Genomic DNA, 11,801 nt, shown 5'->3' with positions numbered 1-11,801 from the left:
TGCTGTTGTCTTTCTTCTTGTTTCTTTTCTTTTTCCTCTAACAACTGTTGTAATTGCTGTTGTCTCTCTTCTTGTTTCTTTTCTTTTTCCTCTAACAACTGTTGTAATTTCTCTTCTCGTTCTTCTTGTTTCTTTTCTTTTTCCTCTAACAACTGTTGTAATTTCTCTTCTCGTTCTTCTTGTTTCTTTTCTTTTGGTTTTGTATTGCTGCCATCAAATCTGCTAAGCAGTAGTTTGATTTTCCGCCTCTCGTTTCCATTTTTCTTCTCTTTTTTTTTCTCTATCCCACTTCTAACACCAATTTGTTACGTCCATTTGCTGTTCTTGTATTGCTGCCATCAAATCTGCATGAGTTTTTGCTATGCTTTGTCCAAGTGTAACATCTCAGTGAATGAGAAAGGTGGTGGTGGTATTATTATTCATTGAATGGAGCTTGCATTAAATCATGACAACATTGAGATGGTATGCAGTGTAACCGAATGTATGGAGGATCCTCAGCACACTTATATCCAGTTTCTCTGTGTTGTCTGCAGATTTTGGTTTCAATAATATTGTTTGATGTATACTGATAATGCCAGCACTTTCCAGATGGCTTATTATAAGCCCCCAAACTGCATGCAAAAACATAAAGACATCAATATATCATTATTATTATTATTGCATATAAAAAATATTAAGATAATTCACACAACAACAAAGTCCTTATTTTGCTTTTTTTTATTTAATTTGCACATGAATCAACGAACCTTATGGCCCATATCATGAACTTTTTTGAGTAGAAACATATGCAATGTGTTCAGATCACTAAAATATTTAGGAAAAGAATGATGGATAAATGTAGAACAGGTGACTTAGGAGCCAACAACTTTTTTAGCCTGTTGCTAATTCAAGTTCCAAGGGTGGTCAAAGCAAAAGTGCATATTTCATGTAAAGAACATCTTTGCAATTATCCCCAGAAACAGTATTTACAAATTATGAATAAATTGCCTTACTTATTTTACAACTGTGGTTCATTCTGTGGCTCAGAACAGAAGGGCACCCAATAACTTTTTGAAATTAAGTGCAAAGTTATCCTTTTATAATGGTTAAATCAGTGTTGAATTGCTGAGTATTAAGCCTTTCTCATTATTGTCTAGAAAAATAACATTTTCACTGATGTCAACACAGGATGCTGAAGCTTCTTATTCTAGAAATTTTCACAGGCAACCATGGGCTACTGATATGCATGTGTGAACTGTATAAGATGATTTTCAATATTTTTATTCATACTTTTTGTGTCAATTTAAGCATGTTAAGTGTTTTCCACTTTAAGTAGGTTATAATATGGCTTAACTTAATTTTTATGTTTTCATTATTGAAAATGTCCAATCTTTTTTAATATAGTATTGGGAAGTGCCTATCTTGTAATGTGCAAAGCTTGTGTGCGAATATTTTGAACACACTAAGCCACATTAGGTATTTTAGACTGTCCCATTGAAACAGGCTTTGTGTGATTGAGAGTGTATGTTGTGCTCTTTCACATGTCAGTAAATTATTTGCAAAGTAATAAAATAATCTTTACTACATACGTAATTATGGATTGTTTGTTTTTTGTTCCTTACTAATTACCTATCAGATTGTAGACGTTAACTTTTTATCATGCTTTTATTGGTCATCAAAACTTTTGCAAACTTTTCTGGTGTATATTGTATTTCATGCTCTTTTATGTTGTATATTGGTTAGGATACTAGAGTATAGTTACTTTAATGTGTATTATCTGCAATACATTTCAGTGCTGTATGCTAGGTAAAATCATACCACGGGGAATACAAAAATAGTAATTCTGTATTTAGTTATGCTGCAATAGAGAACGGTGAAGTAAATATTCACTTTGTAAATGTGATACTATAAAAAAAGTAGTAATAAGCTCAATATTTGGATATTGAATAAAGATACTGTGGTTAGTTGTCATGTATTGTAATCATCACATAAATGTCAATTTTAATTTTTTTTTATGGTGTAGAACAAAATATTTTATTTCTCTAACTTAGCTCAACTGTTGCTCATACATTTTGGTCTTTAGAATATAAGGACAAAAAAATAAAGAGGAAGATGACAATAAGTACTTGTGTGTGGAAGCATCCATATTCCTCACATGTACCCAGAGGTTAGTACCAAGTCTTTTATTATTTGTAATATTTTTTCATTCAAGTATTGTTGTTTAAGCTAATTATGTTGTTAGTGTTTATAATTTACTAACTGATGTAGATATTTGTATATCTATCAAATACATTAAAAGTAGGGTTAGGGATTTAAGAAAGTTAATATTTAATTAATTTTTGCCAGGTCTACTTCAGCCTGGCCAGTAAAAATCAGTAATGTTAAAATGAAACAACGTGATAGAATTTTTGTCTTGCTAATAAATTTTTCAAAAACTGTGGAGTAATAAATTTTATATTATTCAGATCATTAAATGAGTAATAAGTATACATGGAAATTTCACTATTCTGTTTTTACTGCCTTGTGACATTTACCAATTTTCAAATGCTTGCTTTTCAATGAAAGGCTTCCTGAAATAATCTTTGTAGAAGTGATCTGTCATTATCTGAAATATGTAGCTGTTGAAAGCTGTTATCTTTAATTCTATTGTAAAATTTCTTGCATTAGTGTGATGCGATACTTCTCTGTTCTTTGACAGTGACTTGTTTTCTGATATTCCTTTCACAGTCTCCTGAACCTTTTCCTGTATTTGATGTATATATTTTTTTAATTGAATATATTCGTGTAAGCTGATCTATTTTTCAATCCACACACACATATATATATATATATATATTTGTAATAATAAAGCAATTACATCTTCATACATAGAACTTAGAATCTGTGTGACATGATATTTAGACTTTCTACCCAATTTGTAACTGAATTGGTGATACAGCTGTATGTTTGTGACCAAGATTGGAGTTACATTTTGTTATGACCACTGGTGAGAGAATAAATCATCCTAGCCACCCTAAATTTCAGATATTGTTATTGGGCTTGCATATAAACCAGATTCATGATAGGGTTACAGTATTAAAAGTATAGTTTAATAGTTTTTTAGCAATAATATATTTTTTTTAAATCATCATTTAAAAAAGCAAGAAAATTGAAGCAAAATGTTCTGTCTAGTGATTCTTTGTATGTTTATAAACTCTGCATTTCATTCTTGCTACTCTTTGCATTCAGCCTATTATCTCATGCATTAGATAATCATAAGAACCTATTGTCTTTTCCTTCTGAAGGTTGGAAAAAAATTTAAAATCATGTCTCTTCTTTTTACCATATTTGTAAATCAGCATTTAAATGCTGTATAGCATACTCTGTAGGAATTAATAAACACTCAAGTGAGTCTGATATTGGAAGTACCATAAATAACTTTTGTTTTTGACTAATGAAAAGACGTTTTACAAAGAAAAACTGAAAAATGATTTTGTGAATTTTTTTAGTTTTCCTTTGTACGTGGTACCTACCTCAAGTGAAGACATGTAGACGTACCAGGTACCAACCTATTTTGAAAACACTAACCAATTTATCTCTAAGAAGAATATTTAATGCATCAATTTTATATTTTAAATAATTTTTACTATAGATAAATCTAATTTAATACTGTGTAATTATTGTTACTACATAAACACATATAAAACTAATTACATCTTTCAAATATTCATGATTTTTCTGTAGACTGTATAATCATATTAAGATCAAGTGTCATAAAAATTTGTCATTCCTTAAACTACTTCTGTTCTATTATTTATTGAAAGAGACTTGGTAAGGCAAATTTGTCATATCTATTCTGATATCCATGGATACAATAAAACCCTAACAATATGAACTGATCATGAAACTTCATTAGTAACAGTCATGACAGTTGATTAGTAATAGTCAGTAGCAAACATAATCAAATTATAATTAATATTTTTAGGTCCCCAGACCTCTCACCTGTTGGGTACATCCTAAAATCAACATAGTATCTTCTAACTGATTTTAAATTGAAAACCATGACCAGGGTTACTGATTCTAATTATTAGGGTAGTTATGACTTTTGAAATTATCATGCCATGGGACTTGATATGATGTAATATATGAAGTCTCTTAGAACAGTCGTGCTGCTCCTTTTGTGTAAGGACAAAAAACAAAAATAACGTCAAATATACCATTGTTAAATCTGAGTTATTTCAGCCAGACATGCAGTTTCTAATTCCCAGTTTATTTGTGTAGTTCGTTATGTTCTAGAAAGTTTTGTATAGTTTCTCAAGTTTCTTTGTAAACTTTCAAGCAAAATAGATCACATCTTCATCAATTTATTGGCAAAAAAAAAGTTTCAGTTTCTTCAGTGTGCTGTATTTATGCTCAATTGGCTATTTTAGTATGTTTAACAATTAGATTAATCAGTGTGAATGTTTTCTCTTGACTAACCTGAGAGTTATCTGCTCAACAAATATGATGCCACCTTTATTCCTTTTATTTTATATTTTTATTAGTACAGTGATATGCCAACATATTTTTTTCAATAGGTGCTGCAGCTGTTGCAAGCATAAGTGCAGCCCCAAAATCAGCTGTGGCCACACCAATTCTTCGACCACATAGTAACACATCAACTTCTGTTCTATCCTCAACCACCCTGTCCAGCCACCCTCAACCCCAAATCATTGTAAGTAAAAATGGATTGTTTTTGTGAAATATTTAGTAAGTGTTAGGTGGAAAGTTTGCCAAATTTTAATTTTGTATTTTACTTACAAACTTGCACTTGTGTCAGATCCACTGTTTTTCAATCTAAAAATAACATGCTTGTATGAGGTTATGTACTTAAAAGTCTTAGTTTTAAAAATTTGACTATAAAAATGTTATTTTTTCAATATATCATAGTGAATGTAAGAATACTTCAAGTAAAAAAATATTAAAAGTGGTTTCTGAGCATCTTTCTGTATTTTTTATTCTTAACCTTATTAAAATACCTTTTTTGTATTATATGGCAATACTCTGTAAATAAACAGTGAAGCATTCAAAAAGTAACTTTCATTTTACTTTTCTTTAGGCACGGACACCTTTATTACGTCCAAGTAGGACACCACCACCTCCAACATCAAAGACAGCATCTCCAGCTCCAATAACCATTACACATGTAATTGATTTTAAAAAGTAAGACATCCCCTTAGAAGTATACTGGATAATTTGTAATTTAACCTAAACAAACATGGAACATATTGTTTTTGTATTGTTAGTTTGGCGATTTGGAGGCTCTGCAGTAAGTCTATAGGCTTCTCATGCTAAAAAATCGGGATGTGAATACCACAGTAGGCATAGCACAGATAACTCATTGTGTAGCTTTGTGCTTAACAATAAATAGACAAACACATTTTTATTTTAAGGTAATTCCCATTGTGAAAGTTTTTGAATTAAATTGAAAAGCAAATGTAGATGTATATTTTCTCAATAATATATAATTTACTTGATAGTTGCTTACAAAGAAAAAAAAAGAGATTTATTTTTTTGCTTAAGTGGAGATGGTATAGTGACTTGAAAGTACCATAATCTATTCTTTTTGATAGCTCATATGTTTTGACAAATTGAGATACTTACAGTAAGACCCTTGAAATATTTAATGAATGGATTAATAAAAAAAAAGTATAGTTTTAAAAACTTGTTTTATACTTCGAATAAGTTCACATAACGTTTATAACATCCTATAAGATCTGTAGTGATTTATTTCTACATTTTTTGCATACTATATATAGATTGATTTACCAAATCTTTTAAAAAAAAAGTTACATTTTATTACTACTGATTTATCACTTTATCCAAACATGGTTTACTGTTTGTAGTTACTGTCTCATAGTATTAATGTCTTCAGTATTATTTACAAAGCGTATTATGTAATGAAATATTCTTTATAAATTTGCAATTTAAACTTCCTAATATAGGTCTATAATCCAAAACGCTTTATCATGCTTCTTACCTGATGTAGATGCTGAACAATAGGCTGAGACACTAGTACAGGTTTGCTGTTGTTTATTGTAGCTGATCTAACACTAGCTTCACTAATCTTGGTACCACTTAAACCAGCCACTGATTGACCTCCAGCAGCAATATAGGTTCCACTTCTGGGTGAAGGCAAGAATGAATGATATAAGCCCTTTATTATTTTAACTGATATTATTTTAAGTGTCTTGAAATGTACTGAGAGAGTTTATAAATACATCACACGTGCCTTCATTCTCAAGCAAACAAATAAAATGAACAAAATTACAGAAATTTTTGTATACAACATACTTGTAATATTTACTAAAAGCTTACCAAATTTTGTGAAGATACACAAGTAAATTTGGAATTACAGTAAACATTAATTTTACAACACAGACTTCGTCCTGAGGACCAACCTCATGCACGTAGGGTTAATTCATTTTAGATCCTCTTGAAGATGATTGAGGAAGTTGAAAACACAAGACATTGTTGTTTTAAGTGCTCAAAAAACATTAAAGTCAATTATGGGTTTCAAATTTCTAAAACTAACTAAAAATGAGGAGGTTGATATAAATTGCTTATCTAGCACTGACTTTGACACCCTTTTACTTTCTACCAAGGTAATTCTTAATGAAGTTTGACTTTTCATCAGCCAATTATTTTGTTTTCAAAGTTTTGAGATGATAACAAACTTTTAATCTACCAATTTTACCATCCTATGATATAATGAGTATATTAGTACATTTAAAAATGGAGAGCTACTTAATCAACCATTACAGTAACTTAAATAGTTAGATATGATTCAAAGATCAATAAAATTAAATGAAAGCAGTTGTGAAAAGGTTAGAGAACTGAAGATTGTTGTAATTATCTTTTATAATATGCAGTCCCTCTAGAATGAAAAAAAGACAATTTAGATTTATTTTGTAGTTCTTTGTTACATGATGGTTAACAAGGTTGGTCAAACTGACTAAGCCTGTAGACTGTTAGTGTTAGGGTAGAGAAAATAATAGATAAAATATAAAGTTTTACCAAAGATTTTTGATATTCATTTGGGAAGGTCCATAGTGGTTATGTAAATGAAATAAGAAAACTGTAAAATGAAAAAAGTACTTTTATTTTTAACATGAAAATCCCCTTGCCCTCAAACTAATCAAGTGTCTTAAGTCAGATTGGCTCAGTAAATTCTCAGACAAATCTTTGGTAAAAATACTTTATGAAAAATTCTGGGCTGAAAATGTAAAAATTAACAGTAAGGATTTCTTTAAGTACATTAAGGGTGAACAAAATGTTAGGATTGAGGTAGGCCATTGAGGAATGATAAAGGAAGGCTTGTAGCTGAAGATTATGAGATGGCTGGGTTATTAAATTTTGCTTTTTCTTCAGTTTTTTACTAATGAAGATTTAAGCAGTTTTCCTCATCTTGAACAATTGATAGAAGGTAATAAGGTCGGACAATATGATTTCATTAATTCTGAGCTGAAGAAAAAATTGGTAAGTTTAAAAAATGATAAGGTTCTTGGGCCAGATAATATTTCCCCAAGGGTTTTAAAGGATGTTAAGGATTGGATATATGAGCTACTTGCTACTATTTTTTATAAGTCCTTGAATAGTGGGCTGGTACCAAAGGGTTGGAAGTTAGCTAATGTCACTCTTCTTTTCAAGGGAGGTAATAAAAATTGTCCCAGTAATTATAGGCCTATTAGTCTAACATCAGTTGTGGGAAAAGTTTTGGAAAGTCTGATAAAGATGCTTTGCAAAGTCATTTAACAAAGTTTAGAATTTTATTGGATAGTCACCATGGTTTCACTAAGAGAAAATCTTGCCTTACAAATCTTTTGACATTTTTTTTGAAAGGTTACTGCTTATGTAGATGAGGATAAGAGTGTATATTTGGTGTATCTGGATTTTTAGAAAGCCTTTAACAAGGTGCCACATAAAATGCTTGTAAAAATAAATGCTTTTCATAAGTGTGGGGGATAAGTTAGCTAATTGGACAGAAATGTGGTTGGATGGAAGAAATCAGAAGGTTGTTATAAATGGAGTTCAGTCAAACTGGATTAATGTCATAAGTGGGGTATCTTTTAGGACTTTTGCTCTTTTTGATTTACATCAATGACATGGAGGAATGGTCAATAAAGTACTTAAATTTGCTGATGATATTAAGTTCTTGGGTGTTACTAACTGTGAAATGGATACTGCTGCTTTACAAAAGGATTTAGATCATTTAGTGAGTTGGGCAAATAAATGACAGATGGGTTTTAATTATAACAAATGCAAGATAATGCATATGAGTTATCATAGTTTAAATTATAAGTATAATTTGGATGGGAATAATGTTTTAACTCTCCCAGCATGGGCTTGGTTCCAGGGGCCAACCTCATAACCATTTTGTACTTGTTATAGTTTTCATGCTATAACTTTTAAATTAGTAAGCACATCTTCATGAAATTTTGCATATTATCAGTAAACATAACAAGGCTTTTGTATGGAAATATAATATTTCTTTTATTAAGTTTTAAGATTTCTTAAGTAATGATTGTCTCACGCCTTTTTTCTTTTTGAAAGTTGACTATCCGACATGCAAAGTAATTTTGATTTTAAGATTAAAAATACTTTTATATATCAGAAAATGTTCTAATTTCACTTGCAAAATCTTTATAACCTCCAGATAACTATCATTTGTTTTTTTAGAAAAAACTTTATATTTTTATCTGTTATTTTCACTACTGTATCTCTGTATGTGTTTTTTTATTTGACCAACCTCGTAACCACCATAAAAAATTAGGAAATAAATATAAATTATGCTTTTTTTTCATTCTAGAATGGTTACAAATTATAACATGAAAACATGAATGTTAAATTTAAATAGTTTAAGTCTCATAACATTATATATCTATATACGAAGATTCAATTACAGCAACTTGTGCAACAGATTTTAAAATTAAAAACAAGATCAGTGTTTAAAATGTACAATAAAATAAAATGTCTTCATGCTGTGATTGGCCTTTTATCTTCATTCCTTCTTCAGTTAATAAGGCATTTATTTTTGTTTGAATTTACATTGAGTTTTGTATTTTTCATTCCACCACTAGAAATAACTAAACCAGCCATTCTGCATACTATGTTCTAGAATCAGATATCAGAATTTAGGTAACTGTGAGCTAGATATAACTTTGAAACAACCAAATTTTGACAAAAAAGGCTGTTAACCTCATTTAAACACGTGCTTCATTATCATGTATATGCTTTGTTTTGGAATTAATACACTGTTCTGTATTTAGTATATATTATAATGCATGGTGTAACATTTAATTCATTTAAACAAGGTCAGCTGCTGCTTTTCTTTGCTATCATACACTGGATGTCATGGAATTAGAAATAGTTACAGAAAGTGAAATTGTTATGTGTATATAACTATTTTTGTTTTAAACATGATATAAACAAACAGAACATTATGTACAAGTTGAACTTTTGAAAACAGTTTATCTTTCACTAGATGTTTAATTCATACCCATACTAACATAAAAACAGTAATTTTTTATATTTTGTTAATACTTTAAAAACTAAATTTGAAAGTTAATAAGCACTTTTGTAGATATATATGTATATATAATTAAATGCATTGTTAAGTGCAGTGTTGAAAACCTTGTAATGTTTTATGCTGATTTTGATTTGAAGTTTTATTGCAATTTACTTTGCCATTGTGTATCCAAAGTTGTCATTAAATTATTACATACGATGTACAAAGGAATGATGAAAAATTGATAAAAATAGTTTAGTAGTGAATTTGCTATTAACATTATTAATTTCCTTAAGATCAGTGTGAGAAAAAAAGTTTTTATTGTAGATTCCTGAGAAAGGGTTTGCAAAGACTCAGGCTTCATCTGTTACCACAATAAACAGCACATTTGCTCAACCTTTGTCCAGTCAGCGTCCTGTTGCTGTACCTCAAGGAACAGTGGTGATGCGTGCAATGACATCATCAGCAGCCCACATCTCTCAGCAGCATCATCCACCAGCTTCAGCAAGTCACCAATCAGTAACTGTGCCTTCAACAACAGTTGTCTCTATAGCTTCATTACCGTCTGTTGCATATGCAGGAAACTATAATCCCATTCATAAGCAAACTCTGTACCCTCCGTCCTTACAAGCTGTCCCCCACACACCTAATAAATCATCATCAGTTGGTTTAACAGTGGTTTCAACAAAAGGTGCATCTCAAGTAGTACAAACAGTTTCTCCTCATCTAACTCAAAGTGCAACTTCAACTTTGGGGAGAATAGGTAAGTATGAACTGAATGTTTAAGTTAATAGTCCATAATTTCTGTTTATTTAAGTAACACTATAATTTTAAGTTATATTTTTTTATAAATTATTGTGATATCAGTGAAGAATGAAACTTAAAAAACAACTAAGTTTGGATGTTTATTTTTCTCATTCTTATGATTATACTTAACTTTAAACATTTTCAAATAATGATCTTGACTGTTTTAGAACCATTACTATGCAATAAAAATTTAAAGAAGAGTACTATAGAACAAGTTTGAAGCTCATGAGTTTTATTTCTATTTTTTCTACCTTTTTTTTTAGTGTTAACAACCACTGTTGCAACTTCTTCAAATGGTGTACGCCTGACCACATCTAATGCACCACCAGTACATGGTAGTGTCTCTGATACATCTGTGCAACAAGTATCTGCCATCCCATTGGATAAAGTACACAGTAAGTATCATAAAATAGTTATATAGTGTTTTCTTTGAGGATTAGAGGTAAAACTACTTGCAAATAGATGCACTAATACATTTTTTTTTTTGCTTAAATTAAAACTTTTCTGATATATTTTTGCTTTCTTAAGTAATAAACCAACAAGTTATTTCAGACATAGGTTTACTTATTAATATATGCAACATATTCAAAATTGACAAATTATTTTTATTGTAACATGAAATGAAAAACAAGGAACCACTTGGTACTTTAAGGCTATTCTTGCATACCCATTCTTGAGAAAAGTAAAGATTTGAACCCATCCGTTATTTTTGTTAAATAATTGATTTTCATCTAAACATCCTGACTTTTATTTGGCATCTACTACTGCTGATGGCAATTCATTCCATTAGTCAATTACAATATTATAAATACAAAACTCTTAACTAGAGCCTAGCCTGTATTTTTCAGATCTTCAACTTGTGTTCTCTGATACTGTTATTTTCAGAATGCAACATAAAGAACTCCTATCCTATCAATCCCACAGATAATCTTGTAAGTTTAATAAAATAACCTCTTACCCTTCTTTCATCAAGAAAAAATAAGTTAAGAGAACTTAATATTTACATATATCAATCCTTCCATCCACAAAACCATCCTAGTTACCCTCTTTTCAACAATTTAATATCCTTTCTTAAGTTAGGAAACCACAGTATTCCAAATGATGCCTAATCAGTGGTTTGCATAAAGAGGTCATTAATCCTTTTGACTTGTAGTCAATATGTGTACTAATATACTGTTACGTCTCTGGTCGTTAGTTAATTTTCCGTAAAAAATTCTTTCCGGAGAAACTTTACCGATACAAGTCTTTTCTTAAATAAAACTGGTTTATTCTTTCTGAATACAACTTTGCAATACACTTAATTTCCACAGTCATGCTATAACTAACTCTATAATTCACAACGAACAACTCACGTGCTCGACTCAATCGTCAGTCTCTCTCTGTCTGCAGTTCACTTACATTGTTGCCGTCACTTCTTGGTCGTCATATATATATACACAAGAATACCGCAAATCTAGTAAATACTCAAGGATTCATGAACCTTCGAGAA

The 11,801-nt window shown here is 30.2% G+C and overlaps 1 protein-coding gene across 1 annotated transcript in view; it reads left to right on the top strand.

Moving 5' to 3' along the window:
• The window catches only part of LOC106465870 (cell wall protein RBR3-like), a gene marked incomplete at its 3' end in the record, with an annotated part of 56,091 nt that overhangs the window by 32,413 nt on the left and 11,877 nt on the right, over positions 1-11,801 (top strand). Inside the window, exons 5-9 of the mRNA XM_022393829.1 lie at positions 4,536-4,672; positions 5,057-5,160; positions 6,482-6,602; positions 9,833-10,268; positions 10,576-10,707. Coding sequence (XP_022249537.1) covers positions 4,536-4,672; positions 5,057-5,160; positions 6,482-6,602; positions 9,833-10,268; positions 10,576-10,707 — 930 coding nt within the window. The remainder of the gene's footprint in view (positions 1-4,535; positions 4,673-5,056; positions 5,161-6,481; positions 6,603-9,832; positions 10,269-10,575; positions 10,708-11,801) is intronic.

This window comes from Limulus polyphemus, unplaced genomic scaffold (assembly GCF_000517525.1).
Source record: "Limulus polyphemus unplaced genomic scaffold, Limulus_polyphemus-2.1.2 Scaffold2082, whole genome shotgun sequence".
NCBI classification, from domain to species: Eukaryota; Metazoa; Arthropoda; class Merostomata; order Xiphosura; family Limulidae; genus Limulus; species Limulus polyphemus.
Note: the sequence above shows the minus strand (reverse complement) of the source record. Positions and strands in the feature narration are given on the sequence as shown.